Here is a 22,298-nt window from a genome sequence, read left to right as displayed (position 1 = left end):
TTCATGTAGGCGTATTTATTTCTGCTGACAATGCCCGGCCATCGATCAAATCATTCCGGTAAGCGAATCAATTTTGTTGTTGATTTGCCACGAATCAGAAAGCATAACGAGATTATTTGCCTGCTTTTATGACAGATTTTGATTTATTACATCGGAAGGTAATAATGGAATGCTGTTTCGATAATCCGGAGGGAGCATTTGTTTTTTTTATTAGTTTTTCTTTTATTTCGATTACATGATTTCGTTGTAGGGTTCTTCCTTGATGAGTACCAAATGTCAGAACGATACACGACAGATCCTAAAGAATGTTCAATAGATGTTGTTTGAATGAATTTGTACTGATTTCCAAAAGCTGGCGTTAGGTTTCGAAATTTTGACGCAAATACAAAAGTTGACATGCTACCAATGACTACTCACATATTGGAGCATCTTTGTAGTTGGACCCAACCTTGTCATCACAACTGAAAAATTAGCAAACCCCGAAAAAATTTTGTTCTTCGTAGTAGGTTCCACAGTTGACTAAATTTTGATGATGAGTAAATGAGAATGAATTTTGGATCCATACTTTTTCTGTTAAACGGATAATATCATGCGAAACAATTTTTACAAAAACACTTTGACCTGTTCTGCAATACTTATCTTTTTTCACTGGAATTGTTTTTTCTGCTACCCTTTTTTCGTATTTAAGAACGTCAAATGTTAGCGACAGTTCTCAAATATGAAATGTTGGTTAAAATTTGGCAAGGTCTCCAGAATATAATTTATCAAAACAAATTTGACTGCATGTCTTCCTAATTTTATAACAGTTACCGCCGAATAATATAGGGTCAAGTGGGGCAATTATGAACACGGGGTAATTCCGAACAAGTGCCATACGCGCTGGTGTGGGGGATTAATGAACACAAAAAGTTCCCAAAGCTGTTTCCGATCTGATTTTAAATCCTAATTATATCATTTATGTATTTATGATGTTTTAAAAAACCATTACTCCGTGAAACGGAAACTGTTTTACATCCAGTTTATGATGCTTTATCTGAATGTTGAAGAAATTTTGAAAAAAATTTATCCGCACAGATTTACAGATGAGTGTTCATATTTACCCCATAGTTTTCGTCCTATGGGGTAATTATGGACACACATTTCCTGACATTTCTTTGGATTTTTTACGGTCAAATGTTTTATTCATCAACTTAGGGGGCCATTCAATTATTATCCAAGCATTTCCAGACCCCTTTTCCCCTCCTCCCCTTGTAATTTCTTGAAGAAATTTCTCACAAAACTACCGCCCCCCTTTTGTAAGATCTTAACACAGGACCGTGAAAAAATCTTAGCCAGGAGACATCAACACTCGGCATTCTATATCCCAGGTTCTTACTGGACCAAATTTAATAAATTTCATAATAAAATTAGGTCTGCAATGTTTTAAGTTTTGAGTTTTTGAGAAAATGATTTTTTTTTTCTAAACTTGAGATTCGGATTTGAAAAAAGCTATGCCAGTTCTTTCCAAAAAAACGGTTTTAACACAATTTTATCAAAACTGAATAAAACTTCAAGAGAGAAAAAAGTTTATAAAAAGGAAATTTGGAAAAAAGCTAAATCCGCATTGAAACGAGTCTTAATTTTGTTTAAAAAATAGTGATAAGAACTTGCTTTTTGTTGATAGAAAAAAATGCAGTCAAATATTTTCTTAAGTTTAGTGAGTGGTGCGTACGGATAGTTTTACCGGTAATACCTAAAACGAAAACCTGTATCCCAGGAATAGTTTTCTAACACCAGAGAAATGTTTTACGTCCTTCCATAGCCAGTTTTTTTGGTATTGATAAATAACAAGGTTATAAACTATACTTCAAGAAATTTTTAATTTTACTAAAAATAAAATTCACCATTTTTTAACAAAAGGTTTGCTGCTCGAGCTTTTATTCATTACCGTGTGAAATTCAACATTATTATAAACCTTAAATCTCTGTGCCAACAGTAAAATATATAAAAAACCATGATAAATTTAATAGGCGATTAAGTCCACGAAACGAAGATCAAAAAGATAAATTGTCCGGTATGTTTGGATAACGTGCTGCTATTCAGGGCATTAGAATTACAGCAAAGAATAATTGTTTATGAGTTACATTCGGATAACAAAGATCCAAAATCTATTTTCTTGCAGTCTTATTTTTATACTTAGTTACTTTTTTCAATCTTTATTTGTTCGAATAAATTTTTTTAAATTTAGTACAAAATAAAATCTTTTGGTTGAATAAAACTTTTCCAGTAATTTTTTTTTGAGAAAATAGAGCTACTTATGTGAAATTTCCTACAGGTGATAAAAAAATTTATTAGTATATTTTTCATATAGAACTGACAAGCCTTGCGAAAAATGACTGTTCACTTGAATAGTTCACTTTTCGGCTTTTTTTGCAGATCAAAGCCGGACTTATATAGGTTGTTTCTAATGCATTTTCAAGTATTTCTGTCAAATTTGAGATCAATTGAAATAATCTCTGTTCTGCGTAATGAGTTTTTGAGAAAAAAGACCATTTTTCTTGAAATTTTTTTTATGAGACTTCTAGCAAGTCCCTGTTAATATAAAACGATAATTTCAAGATGCAAGGTGGTTGATATTATTAGCATATTTATGAATCTGTTTGGATCGTTCAAAACAAACTAAAAAAATTAAAAAATAATAAACTACCAACTTGTACGGAAATTTTACTTACAAGTTGAAAGTAAAAAATCTGCAGTAAATCAGAAAAAAATATTTTTCACAAAAGCTTTTTTTGCTAAGCTAGCCCTTTCTATTACCTTTCTTTTGGTGTAATAAATAAACAAATTGTATTTAAAGCAGTCAAGTTATTTACAGATGTTTGCAACAAATACAATATTTTTCGTTCAAGTTTTCTACACACCAATTTGTTTAAAAACAAAGATATTTTATTCAATCTAGTACCCCATGACTGGGACAGGAGTTAAAAAAAAGCGCGCGCTTTGATCAAGTTGTATGCAAGTCATCTTGATGCCACGTTTTTCAGGTTGCATGAAGCTAAAACTTGAATAGGAACACTGTTATGACTTGAAAACTGATGCATGAATATTTGAATAACTTTGCTCCTATTCAGGCAATAGTTACATTTTAAACTTCAAATGAATTGTAATATCTTAAAAAGAAAAGATTTTTCGAAAAATATTTTTTCGGATTTACTGCAGATTTTAAACCTTTCACTTGCAAGTAAAATTACTGTACAAGTTGGTACTTTACGATTTTTAATTTTTTTTCGGTTTGTTTTGAACGATTATCTAAAACAGATCCATCATTATGCTAATAATATCAACCACCATGCATCTTAAAATTATCGTTTAATATTAACAGGGGCTTGCTAGAACTCTCATAAGAAAATTTTCAAGAAAAATTGACTTTTTTCACAAAAACTCATTGCGCAGAACAGAGATTAGTTCAATTGATCTTAAATTTGGCAGAAATACTTGGAAATGCATGAGAAACAACCCATATAAGTCCGGCTATGATCTGCGAAAAAAGCCGAAAAGTGAACTAGTCTACTGTTCACTGATCCAAGAAGATTTTAATGGATGTTTCTGTGATACAACCAGGGTCACCATTTTTCATTCAATCAAATGAAACTTGATGCTGTAAGAAGCTCAGTCTCAAAAAGCTTTACTGACTGCCAAAAGAAAACTTTGGATTTTCATACTACAATGAAAGTCTTTCAGTGTTCATTCATTTTAAGAAGACCGACAGCACTCTGGATTGTCAATGCTACCTTGTGTACTGTCAAATGAAAACAAACTTTTTTCAGATGAAACCGTTTTGAGTGATTTTCAAAGTGAATTGAAAATTATCAGTGGCTTGTTCTTTAACTTGCTGAAGTTTAACTTTCATGAAATCCAATTTTCCAATGCTTACTGAGTTTTAAAAACCTTGTCTGAGTATTAAAGTTCCGCGGTTTGTTCGTTTTGATGTTTATGTAAGCATGTGTATTAATTAGCATTTTTCTTAAAAGCGTACTATACATTACCAATTTTTATAAACTGTTAAGAAGTGGTTTCTTTAGAAATTAAAATATTTATTTCAGCAATTATCCTTCGTGCCAAATGCAAAAGGTTTTGCGATAAAAATTCGTATGAATTAAATCACATGAAATTTTTTGTGAAAATAGATATGAGTCAAAACTTATGATAAAATTTCAAGAAGGAAAACCAAAAAAATTGAGTTTCACTGTTTATATTTCTTTTTGTTACTTTTATTGATAATAAGACTATTCTTTAGGAAAAAAAATTTAGGTGCTTTTTCAACATGAAACATACATAAAAATAAAAAAATCTCATTGAGATCAACTTCATTGAGATGAATTTACAGTCAAAAGCTTTTTTTTTTCATTTGACAGCTTTTCGAAAATTGAAACTGAAAAATGGAGACACTGGATACAACCATCTTTAAAAAAAATTGGAATTTTCTGTATGTATAGGTTTCAATTTCATGATATTTCGCACGTACGTGAAAAACCTAACCCATGAAATTTAGATGAAAACTTGCTGCTATTTGCTGCGCAGGACATTCAAAACGGATGTAAAAACTATCAAGTAGCCTAACTCGCCTAAAGTTTCACACGTATGGAGATGTCCTATCAAATAAAAATGATCAGCAAAAAATGATTACATTTGTTTATTTTATAAGTTGAATACATGAATTGAATTGAGTTTTTATAAAATAACCCATTTTCTTATTACTGCTAATTGTTTTCATTATTTGATGTTGAATTGAGATTTTCTGACACCATATAAATCATATTGGACAAGTCTCGGGGTAAATATGAACAGCGTTTGGGGTAATTATGAACAGGTTTTGGGGTAATAATTTTTTAAGTAGAAAATCTCCATACACTGCTTACTATGGGTAAATGTAACCTATAAATACTGTTACTTTTCAAAAATTTTATACCAAGTCCGTAATCCATGTTCATAATTACCCCCTAGACAGGGGGGTTATTATGAATAGACGTCTCAAGGACGTGGGTTGCGACCAAAAAAAAAAGTTACTCTACAAAATGATGAAGAGCACGGAAACATTTATTGTTGGCAGCTTTTCAGAATTTATGTTAAGAAATAAACATATGGTGGCTGTAAGTGTGCCAAATGAAAAATTTTGTTCATAACCCCACCTAGCCCTACACAAGAAAATTATTTTATATACCTATGCCATAAGATTCTCTTATGAACTGGTGCCTTAAGAAAACTCATTGAAATTCAAAAGATTGCCTTATGACGAGAACAAATTTTTCAGATGAATACCTTTTTCAGTGAGAGATTGTTACTTTTTATAGGAAGGTCTTATGCGAAAGTGTATAGAAGAAGAAGTTAATGGATTTCGGATGAAATCTGGAGGATGGCTGATGATCGGAGAAAAGATCGAGTATTCCACATCTTACGATTGCTGCCTTCTCGTGTGGTATCTCAAAATTTAAATTTATGTCCATAAATACAGTTGTAGGTACCTACAAACATTTTTTTATAGCTAAACAATGATGAAAGCTCGAATGTAAATTATTGGTATTTGCGGTTATCATTTATGTCAAATCAATCTGTTCTCCGATATTTAAACATATTACTAGCTTTTACTAATATTTCATTTAAAAGTTACAGCTCAAATATAGACTATAAATCGATCAAACCCGTTGGTGGGTCTTCGGGATTCAATTCCAAATCGTCCCAGTTACGAAACGGTGGGCGTCAATGTTTTTGTCATTATGAATGAAAAATTGGGTTTTCCAACAATAACACACACTCCTAATTATAGACTCGCAGCATCTAGAACCCGCACTTTCTCATTCAGTGAAAACAAAACATTCAACGTGCTAGCTGGCTGGCTGACCGCACATAAGCCCAGTCGATTGTTTGTCTTTCCCAGTATCTCGAAGCGTTTTCCACCGACCAACTTTGCTGTGCTCTATTATTTTTCGAATATTCACCAGCGCCATCATCAGCATCAACATCATCAGCACCACTTGGTTTTGTGATGGAGGAAAACCAAAATAACAATTTCCTCCTGCTCCTTCCCACTTTTCCGATCCAGCAAAAGAAGCACCAGGTGTGGGTGCGGATCTGTTTTTGTGTGCTGTGCAGTATGGAAATTTTTGGGCAGAAGCGAGTGGCAGCAGCGCTCTGCTCTGTGGTGGTTGGTTGTTGGATCAGCAAACGATTGAGTAAAATAAACATTTTTACGGTTCACTTGCACACTGTGGTCAGCTTGTTATATAGGAACTTCCAAACAGTCACACTTTGGTGAAAAAAATCGATCCCGGAAGGTCACCATTTTCATCCCTACAACTGGACTTTACATAGTATTGTAACTATACAATGCAACAATGAAACACTGATCGTGCTATGTTTCCCTCTTTCTTTCGGGCCTTAAAAAAAAACAAAAAACTTTTTATTTATTTTTTTATGATGACAATTCTACCAAGCTAGCATTGGTCTTTTTTACCATCAAACATTATTTTAACCTATGAATTGTGAATTGGTAAAATGGATACTCCCCTGGCATTTCACGTAGCCACTCGTTACGTGTATTTCTGTTTGATTTAATTGAAGCATAGTTGAACACATATTCGATTTGAGCAAATACTTAGTGATCCTCAATACTTTCAATTATTCTCAATAACCATAGTCTTTTCATTCATTTTTGAGATCAAGGGTCCTACTCCGATGCTTGGTTTGAACTTTGTGAGCATCCTAGAGTGGCTCCTTATACTTCTTAACCATTTGGGCAGTCCGAGCCTGCTGATGCTTTTTGTGCCAAATTTTTATTAAAGGAAATTATCCGCTGAAGACAAAGTTGTTCAGCAGAAAATTTCCTTCGAAGAATTTATAAATTGGCTCAAAAACCAGTAGCAGGCTCGGTTGTACAGAAGAAACAAAAATGACGTTGATTTTTCAGTACAAAATATTCAATTTTACCATACAAACCTAAAAATCCAAATTTACTCATGTAAACGTTACTTAAACATTCTGCAAAAAATCTTGGATGAGTTTTTACCCAAAACGAAGCATTTAAGACCCCAGGGTTTGAGAAATTCAAAAATGACCCCAAATCGACTCAGTCTAGTGTACACACCTTATCTTTTCTCCTTTCAACAGCTGAAATTACAGGACGATTTCGGGACAGAAAAACAGCTTAGTAAAACAACTGTCAAATTCACCTGATGGTTCTAAACGGTTTTTTCCTATAATTTGCAGCGAATTTCCAAGTATTCCTGTAGGCTCGAATCGGCTTCCATCCGCCATTTACCTTCAAAGAATTTAGATGTTTTTTTCAGCCATACTTAAAAACTATATATTTTTTCAATTTTTCTATACACTAGAATATAAATTGAACGGAATCGAAATGTCAAATGTTTTGAAGGACGATCGGCTCTGTTCTCAATTCCGCAGTGCATCCGTCGAAACCAACTTTTTCTCCAGCTGGGACAACTTTTTCTGCATTCTGCATTCAATCCAAAAGCAAAAAACGACAAAAAACATTAATTTCAGATCAATTATACATTTTTTTTCTAAATGACCTGCTCTCGTCTTGGATTCCATTTCAACAACCAGCAGTGGTGCTAATAGTGAAAGTTTTGGCCTCACACTGTACTGTGAGTTTAGCGCCGGAATTAATGGCACTTTGTAGGTGAATCTTGCCTCACAACTTTTCACCGCTTCTGCGATTGCAACCGTTTCAACAGATTATGACAGTGACAATTTTCCACGAGTTACATATTACAGGGAATCACCGCCCCGAACTTGATCCAGCTCCTGAGTATTCGAAAAAGAAGTCCCTCGTATTTCAGGAGAAATGTAATGCTATGAGAATAGGTTGGTACGTTCCCCGTGCCACAGAGAAATCCTCTTGTTTTTGACAATTTAAGTATCCGTCTGAGCTGTTTTCCTGTAATGCGGAATATATGAAATCTTAGTGCGTAGGTTGCCTCCGCCTATAAACGAAAACGCCTTTAGATGGACAGGCAATCGCTATGCAGGCTCTCAGCTATCTTCTGTTTAAAGCAAACAAGTGAAGTGAAAATTACCAACAAGCCATTAAACCCTGTATTAAGCCGAATTATGACTATATAGCAGCACTTCAGTGTTTTTAAAATGTTAATAGGCACTATGGGGATGAAGCAGCGAAGAAGGCCGTATATTGGTTCGTCAAACTACTTCAGGCTTTTCAGACCTTTTTTTGAATATCCATGCCAAATCTGAAAAAAAGATTTTTTACAACTTCTTATATCTATCCGTTTGTTTACATTTTCTTGCACGCATACGATCTGTCAATATTAGCTTCGTTATCTTCAATTGGAAATCAATCGGAAAAAAACGAAGAGCTGTTAAAAACGAGCTAAGAGAATATGATTTAGAGACGTTTTCTTACATGTTGGTTATTTTTCATCGACCAACTACATATTTTAAATTTGTACAATCAGATAGAACTGTTTCACCTATCGGGCTCACTTATTCTAATTAAAGTGCTTATTTTTCAAAGGAGAATTTTTTGTCATAATTGTGTGGAATTATAAATATTTTTCATTTCACAATATCAAATAGAGTGTAAGATGATTACGTTTTGACGCAGTCTTCTTTAAAGTCCCTTCATCATTTCTGGAATCTCTTCTAGAGTAAAGATCTGAAATTGATCAAATATTTATTGAACATTTTTTGTTGTTTGGTTTTGATCACCGCACTTTTCTATGGTTTTCTTTGATTGATAATTTTTTGGGTGATTTATTTAGGACGAAATTAAAACTGCTGTTTTTTTACGTTTCGGCCTACTGAGCTTCAGCCATCTTCAGAAAAACTGTATTTAAAATAGATAGAAAGTAATAAATTTTATAATATTTTCAAAAAACTGTTTCCTATGCACACTATCTCGAAATTCACAACTTGTTTTGCCGCGTGTTTCCCTAACGGTCGTCTCTTGATATTTGAAATCGACGTCAAGAAGATGCTCCTAGTCAGCCGTCGTCTCGGTGCGCTTCAGGTTGGTTCGTCGTCGGTTTGATGCTCGGTTGGATCGTGCTCTTGAATTGGGGCGTCCCTCTCAGCTTTTTTATTAGAGCGTTATAGATGCTAGAGATTTCCATGGCATCTCGTTGGATGTTTACTGCTCGCTCTCCTCTCAATTTTATATGGAGTGTTTCAGCGATTTTCCTTCTACCCTCATCGCTCACTTTTTCCAATATTTTGACATCATCGTAGTTGAATGTGTGGTGGTTTTCCACAGCATGTTGCGTTAAGCCGGTTGTCGATGCGTTTGGTTTGAAACTATATTTGTGGTTTTTAATTCTTTTTTCGATTGTTTGAGATGTTTGTCCACAATATACGCGACCGCATTCGCAAGGGATTGCGTATACTACTTGCGTTTGTTTCATTTTCGGTATTTCATCTTTAAGTTTGGTGAAAATGCTGTTTTTTATTTTGTTGACCGGTTTTGAAGAAGCGATGATGTCGTATTTTCGTAAAATTTTAGTTACTTTTTCACTTAGATGGGGAATATACGTCAAGGATGCGTATCTGCCCATTTGGACGTCCCTGTCCTCGTATTTGAGTGAGTTGTAGATTGCATCAACACGTGCACTTAAAATTTTGTCAATGAAGTCATTCGGATAGTTGTTGCATCTGAGAATTCCTTTGACAGTTAAGATGCTTTTTTCTCGTTCTATTGTGTCGGTTAATTTAAGTGCGCGGTCAATTAATGCAATTGCGGTATTTTTCTTGTGCGCATACGGGCTGCTGGATGAAAAATCTAGGTATCTCCCATTAAGTTGTTTGGTGAACCAATTTTTATTTATTTGATTACCGTTTCTGGTTAGGGTCATGTCCAGGAATCGTATAGAATAATTTGTTTCCCTTTCGACTGTGAAGTTAATGCTGTCGAAAGGTTGGTTAAATTCATTCTGTATTTCATCGATTTTGTTTTCCTCTGCAATAAGAAAACAGTCGTCTACATATCGTTTGTACGTTATAAGGTTGATTCCCTTTGTTTTCAGTTTTGCAATAACTTCTTTTTCAAGGTGTTCGAGGAGAATATTCGCTACAACTCCACTGAGAGGTGACCCCATCCCAACCCCGAATATCTGTTTGTACATCTTGCCGTTGTACTGGAAGAAAGATGCTTCCAGTACGATTTTAAGTGCACGCAGAAATTCGAGCCAGGGGATTTGTGTGTGTTGGTTGATTTCTCCCCATTTTCCTTCGATTATTTCGTACGTTTTTTGCACTGGTACGTTAGTGTACAGTGACACGACGTCGAGAGAGAACATAACGTATCCCTCGGGGATTTGAATTTTGGTGATCTCATTCGAAAAGTCGAAGCTATTCCGAACGTGATATTCGGTTTTTCCAACTACCTTTTGTAAGATGTTAGCAAGAAATTGAGCTAGGTAGTATGAGGCTGACCCTACGGTTGAGACCACAGGTCGTAGCGGTCGGCTTTCTTTATGCGTCTTCGGGAGCCCGTAAATTCGTGGTGGGGGGCAATTGAAAAGAAGCATTTTGTCCCGTGTCCTTTTGTCTATATATTTGTTCGTGTGCCATTCCTTAAGCATGCCGTTAATTCGTGATAATGTTCGATCGGTAGGGTTATCGGTTAGTGGTACGTATGTTGTAGTGTCACTTACCAAAGCTGACATTTTGGCGCGATATTCGTTGGCGTGCATTATCACGGTTTTGGCGCCTTTATCCGCTCGTGTGATGATCAGCTCGGCGTGTTCTTTTAGGAAGGCTCGGCTCCGGGCGATGTCTTTGTTGATCCATTCCTTTTCGCTGGTACGTGGTTGAGTTTGATAATTTATGAAGTTTGTTACCATTGCGGATACCTCGGATCTGATGTTGTCTGCTTCAGGCTTGTTTTGGATTGCTCGTTCTATATCAGCGATAAATGCGACATACGGGATATTATTTTTCGGTTGGATGTTGTATTTGGGACCTAGCAATAGTGTCCGTTGTAGGTAGTCAGGAATCTCTACATCTGTTGTATTTTCAATCCAATCCGGTTCAGTGTTCAGCTCACGGATTTTCTTCATTTTCAAGTTGGCTAGTTTTTGTACTTCGGATTGCTTGGATTGGTTGAAAATACGTAGAGCTCGTTCTTCTGTCATACTATGGATTCTGACCCAATCTTCGTTGGAGACTAAACTTTCCAATTTACGAGCTAGAAAATTCTTTTCTTTTTTAAGAATTTCTATTGTTCGTTTTGAATCGCTTATCACAAGGCTTATTAGGCGAATTTTCTGCTTGTGTTCTAGGCGATTTAGCTCGTATTGTGATTTTTTGTTTAGAAGAGTAATTTTCATTCTGTAGTCTAAACATTTCGGTACGAGTTTGCATCGTCTGCAGTTGAGTAGGAACTTTAGCCGGTTGTGCATTTTAGCAAGCTTTATTGTTGTTTTTAGGAGGTTTCGGCTGCAGTTTTCGACGAAACTTCCGTATGTTCTTGCGATTTCTTTGATCAAAAACATATTTTCTCTATTTTTTCCTTGATCAATTGGTTTTCGTTGTTTGGTTTTGATCACCGCACTTTTCTATGGTTTTCTTTGATTGATAATTTTTTGGGTGATTTATTTAGGACGAAATTAAAACTGCTGTTTTTTTTCGCCTAATAAGCCTTGTGATAAGCGATTCAAAACGAACAATAGAAATTCTTAAAAAAGAAAAGAATTTTCTAGCTCGTAAATTGGAAAGTTTAGTCTCCAACGAAGATTGGGTCAGAATCCATAGTATGACAGAAGAACGAGCTCTACGTATTTTCAACCAATCCAAGCAATCCGAAGTACAAAAACTAGCCAACTTGAAAATGAAGAAAATCCGTGAGCTGAACACTGAACCGGATTGGATTGAAAATACAACAGATGTAGAGATTCCTGACTACCTACAACGGACACTATTGCTAGGTCCCAAATACAACATCCAACCGAAAAATAATATCCCGTATGTCGCATTTATCGCTGATATAGAACGAGCAATCCAAAACAAGCCTGAAGCAGACAACATCAGATCCGAGGTATCCGCAATGGTAACAAACTTCATAAATTATCAAACTCAACCACGTACCAGCGAAAAGGAATGGATCAACAAAGACATCGCCCGGAGCCGAGCCTTCCTAAAAGAACACGCCGAGCTGATCATCACACGAGCGGATAAAGGCGCCAAAACCGTGATAATGCACGCCAACGAATATCGCGCCAAAATGTCAGCTTTGGTAAGTGACACTACAACATACGTACCACTAACCGATAACCCTACCGATCGAACATTATCACGAATTAACGGCATGCTTAAGGAATGGCACACGAACAAATATATAGACAAAAGGACACGGGACAAAATGCTTCTTTTCAATTGCCCCCCACCACGAATTTACGGGCTCCCGAAGACGCATAAAGAAAGCCGACCGCTACGACCTGTGGTCTCAACCGTAGGGTCAGCCTCATACTACCTAGCTCAATTTCTTGCTAACATCTTACAAAAGGTAGTTGGAAAAACCGAATATCACGTTCGGAATAGCTTCGACTTTTCGAATGAGATCACCAAAATTCAAATCCCCGAGGGATACGTTATGTTCTCTCTCGACGTCGTGTCACTGTACACTAACGTACCAGTGCAAAAAACGTACGAAATAATCGAAGGAAAATGGGGAGAAATCAACCAACACACACAAATCCCCTGGCTCGAATTTCTGCGTGCACTTAAAATCGTACTGGAAGCATCTTTCTTCCAGTACAACGGCAAGATGTACAAACAGATATTCGGGGTTGGGATGGGGTCACCTCTCAGTGGAGTTGTAGCGAATATTCTCCTCGAACACCTTGAAAAAGAAGTTATTGCAAAACTGAAAACAAAGGGAATCAACCTTATAACGTACAAACGATATGTAGACGACTGTTTTCTTATTGCAGAGGAAAACAAAATCGATGAAATACAGAATGAATTTAACCAACCTTTCGACAGCATTAACTTCACAGTCGAAAGGGAAACAAATTATTCTATACGATTCCTGGACATGACCCTAACCAGAAACGGTAATCAAATAAATAAAAATTGGTTCACCAAACAACTTAATGGGAGATACCTAGATTTTTCATCCAGCAGCCCGTATGCGCACAAGAAAAATACCGCAATTGCATTAATTGACCGCGCACTTAAATTAACCGACACAATAGAACGAGAAAAAAGCATCTTAACTGTCAAAGGAATTCTCAGATGCAACAACTATCCGAATGACTTCATTGACAAAATTTTAAGTGCACGTGTTGATGCAATCTACAACTCACTCAAATACGAGGACAGGGACGTCCAAATGGGCAGATACGCATCCTTGACGTATATTCCCCATCTAAGTGAAAAAGTAACTAAAATTTTACGAAAATACGACATCATCGCTTCTTCAAAACCGGTCAACAAAATAAAAAACAGCATTTTCACCAAACTTAAAGATGAAATACCGAAAATGAAACAAACGCAAGTAGTATACGCAATCCCTTGCGAATGCGGTCGCGTATATTGTGGACAAACATCTCAAACAATCGAAAAAAGAATTAAAAACCACAAATATAGTTTCAAACCAAACGCATCGACAACCGGCTTAACGCAACATGCTGTGGAAAACCACCACACATTCAACTACGATGATGTCAAAATATTGGAAAAAGTGAGCGATGAGGGTAGAAGGAAAATCGCTGAAACACTCCATATAAAATTGAGAGGAGAGCGAGCAGTAAACATCCAACGAGATGCCATGGAAATCTCTAGCATCTATAACGCTCTAATAAAAAAGCTGAGAGGGACGCCCCAATTCAAGAGCACGATCCAACCGAGCATCAAACCGACGACGAACCAACCTGAAGCGCACCGAGACGACGGCTGACTAGGAGCATCTTCTTGACGTCGATTTCAAATATCAAGAGACGACCGTTAGGGAAACACGCGGCAAAACAAGTTGTGAGTTTCGAGATAGTGTGCATAGGAAACAGTTTTTTGAAAATATTATAAAATTTATTACTTTCTATCTATTTTAAATACAGTTTTTCTGAAGATGGCTGAAGCTCAGTAGGCCGAAACGTAAAAAAACAGCAGTTTTAATTTCGTCCTAAATAAATCACCCAAAAAATTATCAATCAAAGAAAACCAATGAACATTTTTTGCGTATTCTAAAATATTTAAATATTTCAAAATTATATAGAAGGAATGCTATGCTCACTAGAGTTGTTGTTAATTGATTCAATAACCATCAAATGCAAATATAGAAAAATAATAGTTTTTTTTCAAAGGCTTATAAATAGAATAGTTTTTTACTCAAGGAAATGTTAAGGGATAAATCACACGCTAGGATGAAAATGCCGGGAAAAAAAAAATCAAAGTTTCCTTTGTAATTTATCTCTCACCCAGAACGTTGCTCACGCAACATCGAATTACCCTAGGTGCTTCCTTAACGTAGATTTCACTTGAATTTCAGGGTGGTAAAAAGCAATGCCCATTTCCACGTAGCTTTCATGTGAAAAATTTTTTGAGTGTACAGTTCCTAAACCAATAACCACGAGGTTGATCCTCAGACATGGTACACTAGACTGAGTCGATTTGGGGTCATTTTTGAATTTCTCAAACTCTGGGATCCAAAAAGCTTCGTTTTGGTCCAAAACTCATCCATGATTTTTTGCAGAGTTTTTAAGATACGTTTACATGAGTAAATTTGAACTTTAAGGTTTGTTTGGGAAAATTGAATAGTTTGTATTCTACATCATTTTTGTTTCTTCTGTGGAACCGAGTCAGCTGATGTTTTTTGTGCCAATTATTAAATTTTTGAAAGGAAATTTTCTGCTGAACAACTTTGTCGAAGAATTGTTTAACAGAGGTATGTCTTTTCACGTTGATAAACAATGAATTCAATTTACATCACTGCTGAAGCCTCGCATGACTACTTTATTGCAATAGGGGAGATGGGGGCTTAATGGCCACCTTAAGGAAAACGCTTATTTAACCATAGAAAATAGCTATAATATGGAGGTTACATTATTGTTTCGTGTTCAGACACTTGGAAAGCCTATTCCCTAACGAGCTGAAACGTGAAAAACTAGATGAAAACGTTAAAAAATGCATTTTAAAAAATGTTGCCAAAAACTGAAAACCAGCCACTGTGGAGGCATAATGAGAACCCCCCCTGAGGCAGTATGAGCACCATTAATCAGAGCAAGATGTGCGTTTTTGCCGGGGAATCTTGCAGCGAATTCACTTCGATGAAGTCAGGTGAGTCGTAGATTGATTAAACAAAGCAATAACAAAATAATCTAGGTCTGTTTGTAGAATACAAACAATTCACGCACGCTCATACATTAAGTGCTTTGTTCGGAGGATGATGCTACTAGCCGTATAATGTAACAATAAAAAAAAATCGATCATGAATTGTGAATGGAAAAAAATCACCTCGAACAGAAATCTAACTCTAGTCTTTTGATTACCTCTCCGACACCTTACCAATAGGCTAAATCGTCGGATGAAAACTAGACAAGGTGTGGCGCTATAAATCAACTTTAATTCGCTGCTAGATTCTACGGCAGAAAATGCTCATTATGCCTCGATAATATGGTGCTCTATATGCCCCTAGTCAACAAATTTAAGTAAAAACGTGTTTTAAAATTTATAAAAGTGAAAAATCAAAAATTTTATGATGGTAAAAATTGAGAAACAATGTGTACATCATGTTGCAGTGCGTACATTATAGATCAAGGTTATTTTAAGATCATAAGAGCTTATTTCGTGGCGCTCAAAAATTATAATATTTTCGTAACTTGAGAACCAAGCTAGTTTTTTTTAAATATCTCTGTAAAGATGATAAGGAGATTCCTTTTTTTGTGAAAAATTAATACTATAGGAAGTACGAAACAAATCCTCATGAAAATTTATTTAAGAAAATACGTACTTTCGTAGAAAAGCGTAGTGCTCATTATGCCCTGGGTGCTCGTTATGCCCTCATCTCCCCTACCTCAGAAGATCGCAGTTTCATAGGTTGTATTCTGGATTCCAAATTCAATTTTCATATTTAATCAGAGTCTGTTCAGAAACACAAACCAGAAGAAAAACCGTAAACATAAAATGAAATTTAAATTCATTTTAGAGATTTCGTACTTTGAAAAATATACATTTAAATGTAAAAAAATATTCACAAAGTTGTTATAATAAAATAATTTTGTTCACGAATTTTTATTGGTATGTGTTTATTATTATGCTGTGAATATATTTTATTGGTTTTCATATTGCAATTGATGACATACGCCGTTTTAGCCGATTAAGGCTTTATAGACTGAATAAACTATTCAAAATTGCTTAGTTATTAAAAAACATTCTAACTAAAATTTAAAATTTTATTCGAGTTAATAATGAACTTGATTTGAACCGCAAACACAATCTTTTATTTGCATTTATAAAAATTTTGTGGTTGGAAAGAACTGCTCTCTTAAGCAATATCTTGAAAATCCGCTATTTATTTTTTGAATCTTTATAAAAATAAATAAGCTTATCCAGAACATAATTTTCTATACAGAACCTACACATTTTTTATACTCTTTAAGTATGAATTGTTCAAGCAAAACTGATATGAGAAAAATTTGACATCAAACCCCCGGAGCCGGTAGTTTCTACGGTAACCAGGCAATGATTTTTTTAAGTGAGTTTAATATTTTGTTTAAGTGACTATAAAAGTAGAAATTTTTTATTAAGTATTTCGGAAAACTGACATCATACTTCGCATTTTCTTTGCGCTGTCATTTTTTATCAAAATCCTTGTTTGAGAAAAATCACAGCTTGCTGTTAAATTCTTTGAAAATAAAAAATTAGGATCTTCAGACAAACCTGTATACATATCACAGGTGGCGATGGAAATCCCGTGCTAAATATTAGTAAAAGTTTTTTTTTGTAAATATTGTAACCATGACAATTCGTGACGTCAGTTGCATTTTCAAACAAACAACCATCATCGCTGTACCAGGGAAAACTTGAGAAAAAAATCATTGCCAACTGCTGTTACGATTCTCGCCTAGGATACATACACATCCTGGCAAGTGACATAGGCTTTGTTTACCTTTTTACTTATTGAATAACGAGTTCTGGAATAGTGTGCGTGTTTGTTCGTCACCTTTCTTTGCACCTCATTGTCTTCAGACAATCCCTAGAAAATGAATGAGGGGGGAAGGGGGTACATTTGGGTGGTACAAAAACAAGAATATGTTCCACAATAAAAACCTTGGGGGTTGAAATCCTTCCTTGACTTTCCAAAAGACCCTATGCGACATTTCAGCTCATTTGGAAAACTCTAAACAGTCGCTTATAGATCTTTAATTTTGCATGGAAATTTCACAATAGTTGTTCCAGCGAAACTGCAAAATCTACTTTTTTGGCTCTTATTTTTAAGCACATCAATCTTTTTTTCTACTTTTTGAACATAAACTCATCCAGGATTTACTGCAGAGTTTTTAAGTAACGTATACATGAATCCATTCCACCTTTTAAGTTTGAATTGGAAAATATTATGTTGTGAAAAAATTAACATCATTTTTATTTCTGCTTTTTATTTAATTTTCAACTTTTAAATTGTTGTTCAGAATTTATAAATTGGTACAAAAATCGCAGGCAGGCTTTGTCCCACAGAACAAAAATATTGTGTAAATTTTTCAGAGCAAAATATTGAAATTTCCCATACAAAGCTAAATGTTAAAAGTGAAAACTGAAAACTAATAAATGAAATTTCAAACACAGAAGCCAATGCTCACAGGGACTTAGAGCCTCCAGTAACCTTCACCAATCACACACAAAAGTTCACCACTTGGTGAGTGATGATTGTTCCTGACTTTCGCCCTTATAGATTCCAATCGATGCCAACCAAGGGTTTTAATTAAATTTCTCTTGGAAATTTTTCGTCAATGCCATTCCGAGAGACCATCACGAAAGGGCAGAAACCGAAGATATGTAGGCACAGATAACATTAGTGTGTCTGCACCCGGAAATTGGCCCCCGTTTAGATTGGGGTGGCCCGGTTTTTCTTGACTCCGGCTTCTTATAGCCTTTGTCGTGTTTCCCAGACCGGAGGGCTGGGAAATGCGAGAATTAGTTTCTGTTATTAGCTTATCGGTCCCTGCCACTAGTCGGATACTGAAATGCGAAAGATGATGGCTGGGAGCGATATTAATTTATGATTAAATTTGTAAGATTTTGCTGTGATTTCGAGAAGAAGTTATTCAAGGCCCTCGAGCAGTGCAATCTGCCAGCATTGATTGCACGATTAGTTTTGAGCTAGGTCTGGAAATACGAAGTTCACTTCAGCATTTTTTACACTTCGACAAAAACTGAGCACGTTTTGAAAAGAAATGTAATCGTTTAAGATAAAATCTCGTGCCGGAACCAAACAAAAACAACAAAACTATTGTTTTATAGATAAGCATGCTCAGTTTGATGAAATTTGTAAACATGTTCCGTGTAAAACTTTCTATAAGGCTTAATTTTTTTTTTAAATTATCATTCTGAATAAACTAATTTGATACTTGCATTTTTTTCTGTTTTCCAGCCCTAGGTTTCGAGGTAAAGGTTCAACACTTACATACTAACTAAAATTTCAATCAAAAGTTCAACCAATCTTTAAAAAATAATCAATTTTACAAACATCCGTAAATTATGCTTGCTAGATTGCCCGGATTTGACAGGACTTGTCTGGATGTTTAATACAGAATTAGGGAAAGATCCGGTCCGGCCCAGTACTCGGTTTTCGTAGAAAAAAGCCCGAAAACGAAATTTTTCAAGCAAATTTCATCAAAATAATTATGAACAACTTTTTTGGAAGACTAAAGTATGACTTAAACTCCACTTAAGCGTTGGGATGAAAACAAAAATGTTCCAAGTTTTTTTTTTATTGATTTTTGTTTAATACTAGCTAAGTGTTGACCAAATTTTATCAGATATTATCATGATTTGGATAGAAAGTTTTGAAATCAAATTCCTAGATTTTGACAGATTTTTAGATAAAATTGTCCGGATTTGTCCGGCCCGGATGAGTGCGAGAAAAGTTCTGGCAAGCTTACGTAAAATTATAGATTATACGATTTCAAGAAAACATCCAATGAAATTCATGATAGTTCATGCTACTAATTCTAGGCCCCGCTACGGCTACCAGGGAATTTATTTGTTTTTCCCTTCAAGAAGACGAATCATCTCGTTGGCAGCTTACGAATTCGAATAGCTACTTTTGGCTGGTGAATTATCTGCTGTCGTCGGCACAAATGAAATTAAATTCAAATGTCATTACACAAAGTTGACAGCGAGAAATGCCAAAATATGCTCCATTCAAGCGCCCCGTGCCGCTGCCGCTTGAAAATTTGGCAAGGTTAAATTGCAGACAGAAAAGGGGGATATCTGTTACGTTGTACTTAACTAGGCATTTGTTAAAAAACATGTTTAAACTAATTCACTAGATCTCTTGAAATCCAATTAAAGTCTTTCGTAATATATTTTGTTTCGTTTTGTATAGGATTTGTTCTACAAACTGAATTTTGAGTTTAAATTTTGAAGTATGAGTGTCTTTATCTGGTTGCAAGATATTAATCAAGGATTTAGATAATTTTTTTTTGAAATCAGAAATTTTCTACCTCGTTCTGGATTTTTAATTTGAAAGCGAGATCGGTTTGAATTTTTATATTTCAAAGGGTGATACGGTCAAAATTTGGTCAAGGGAAAACGCGTGTAAATCGGTGAAATCGTTTATTTAAAAATCAAATTAAATTTCTTTTTCAAGTATAAAATTCAGAAAAAATATTCAGTCAGGCTTCCGCATTTCCAAATCCGAATTGCAGGCCTTACGCTAAACCCCTGCCATCAGATTTTGTTCAGCCACATTGTCCACCTTCTTCGCAGCAGAAAGCCAGTTTGCCTTGAACTGATGCTCGTCCTTAGCAGTTTTTTTTTATCTTCTTTAAGTTCCACTTGACAATAGCCCAGTATTTCTCAATTGGGCGGAGCTCTGGCGTGTTGGGAGGGTTCTTGGCCTTGGGAACCACCTGCACGTTGTTGGCGGCGTTCTTCAGGAAAGGCAGTAGACGTTTATTCAAACACTCTTTCACGTAAATTTCTTGGTTGACAGCCCCGGAAGCTATGAAAATGCTGCTTTTCAAGCCACAGGTACAGATGGCTTGCCAAACCAGATATTTCTTCGCGAACTTTGACAGTTTCATGTGCTTGAAAATATCTGCTACCTTTCCCTTTCCTTTTGCCGTATACAACTCCTGTCCCGAAAGCTGCCTGTAGTCGGCTTTGACGTAGGTTTCGTCGTCCATTACCACGCAGTCAAACTTCGTAAGCATCGTCGTGTACAGCCTCCGGGATCGCGCTTTGGCCGTCGTATTTTGTTTATCATCGCGATTTGGAGTCACTACCTTCTTGTAAGTCGATAGTCCAGCTCGTTTTTTGGCTCGATGCACGGTTGTAGACGATACACCCAGCTTATTTGCGGCATCTCGGAGAGAGAGGTTAGGGTTTCGCTTGAAACTACCGGCAACTCTCTTTGTCGTTTCAGCGGCTTCCGGTGTTCGACTTCCTCCCGATCCAGACTTCCTGGCTGTCGACAAACGTTCCCCAAACACTTTAATTACATTTGTAACGGTTGATTTGGCAACTTATAGCGATTTTGCCAGCTTTGCGTGCGAGTAGCTCGGATTGTCGCGATGCGCGAGCAAAATTTTGATACGCTGCTCTTCTTCCTTGGATGGCATTTTGACAACTGAAGAGTGAATTTCAAAATCAAAATAGGAGCAACATTCTACACACACACACACACACACCTTCAAAATGAGGAGTGTTCAGGTTTTTTAAATGCAAAATTGAAAGAAATACGTCAAGTTGATATTGACCAAATTTTGACCGTATCACCCTTCAAGAGAGTTTTCACTTGACAGTCACTTAAAAATGAAATTACGTATGGCTAAAAATTTACTCACAAGGTCACTTATATTTTAACTGAAAATTATTTTCAGTGTATTATTTCAAGAATGCTTCAAAAATATATTCATCTTATTCTGCACTAGCTAACATTACTATTTTTATCAATTTTTTTTATTATTTTCAAGCCATATTTCGCTTGGCATCAGCAGTGATGTCAATTGAATTGATTAATTTTCAATGCCAAAAGACATACCCCTATTTAACAGCTAATTTCTATAGAATTCTATAGAGTGTCAATAAGACAATCCTCGCTGAAAAACGGTATATCTCATTTGTTCTCCGCCGGTTTTGACCTAAATTTTAAGATTTCGAAACCTTGTAATGTAACTAAAATTCTAACCTACAAAACAAAATTAGAGTGAAATCATACTTCTGATTTTTGAAACCAAAAACTCTCAATCAAGGTTAAAAACTGTTTATCAATTGAAAATAAAATAGGCAACTTAATCATAGCCGAGAGTGCACAGTGAAGTTGGGAATAATGTATCAATCTCCATAGCGCACGCTGTCGATCGAGGAGGTCATCAATCATCATAGCTCGGTGCGACGAATCTCGTCGAATGGTAGTGCTAATGCTTTTTATGGCCTATCGCTTTCCATCAGTTGTCGTGAGTTTATAACTTCTCAAAAAAAGAAAAAAAAAACCGCGAACATAACGCCAAACGAAAAACCACTCCAGTTTCGCGACATAAAATGCCGCTCCCTGTCAGCTGTTGGACTCCATTTTCGGGGAGCTGCTACCGAGATGATTTATACGATATTCAGCTGGCTGCTTGTAAACATACCATCTCCTAGCTATTAGGAGCTAGCTGCGTGTTTATCTTCGCGCGCGAGAGTGATTCGAGCGATGAGGTGCTCTGATTTCTGCTACCCAGGCTACAAATCATCCGAGCCGGGTTTAGTAAATAATTGAATAAATATTTTCCCACGAAATTATTCTCAATTCCATCTTGAGCGTTGTCGGATTTGCCTCCCGTAGTCCGTAGCTAACTAACTAGATGAAACGCGCTGAGCTGTTGATAGAATTAGCGCCTCTAAGGAGATGCACTTCGATTGATGGTTAATCGGTAGTCAGCAGTGAAACCCGGCTAATTGAGGCAACTATTCGTTCATTGAGAGCATCTTGACACGGAACTTTTAGCACCGTCTCGTGTGCTGTTAGTAGGAATCGGCCTTGCGTCGTCTTCGATACGGTCGTCGTGCCACTCTGTGCCAAACACGGAAAAATTAATTACAGCACTGCTCGTTAAACAACTTTTGTTGATTTGTTCAACATGTGTTAC

General features: G+C 35.9%; 2 protein-coding genes across 2 annotated transcripts; one reads left to right on the top strand and one right to left on the bottom strand.

Annotated features, from left to right (window-relative positions):
- Window positions 1–8,996: 8,996 nt before the first annotated feature.
- Window positions 8,997–11,141, bottom strand: LOC129741810 (uncharacterized). The gene has a single exon (XM_055733601.1). It carries the CDS (start codon window positions 11,139–11,141, stop codon window positions 8,997–8,999), a length of 2,145 nt encoding a protein of 714 aa, XP_055589576.1.
- Window positions 11,142–11,761: 620 nt separating this feature from the next.
- Window positions 11,762–13,906, top strand: LOC129741809 (uncharacterized). The gene has a single exon (XM_055733600.1). The coding sequence runs from the start codon at window positions 11,762–11,764 to the stop codon at window positions 13,904–13,906; it is 2,145 nt and encodes a 714-aa protein (XP_055589575.1).
- The last annotated feature ends 8,392 nt before the right edge of the window (window positions 13,907–22,298 follow it).

This window comes from Uranotaenia lowii, chromosome 2 (genome assembly GCF_029784155.1).
Source record: "Uranotaenia lowii strain MFRU-FL chromosome 2, ASM2978415v1, whole genome shotgun sequence".
In the NCBI taxonomy this organism is placed as follows: Eukaryota; Metazoa; Arthropoda; class Insecta; order Diptera; family Culicidae; genus Uranotaenia; species Uranotaenia lowii.
The sequence above is the reverse complement of the archived record's forward strand: the minus strand, read 5'-3'. Positions and strand labels throughout refer to the sequence as shown.

Coding starts and splice junctions, on each gene's coding strand:
- LOC129741810 (XM_055733601.1), bottom strand. CDS start 11,141: ATGACAGAAGAACGAGCTCTACGTATTTTCAACCAATCCAAGCAATCC.
- LOC129741809 (XM_055733600.1), top strand. CDS start 11,762: ATGACAGAAGAACGAGCTCTACGTATTTTCAACCAATCCAAGCAATCC.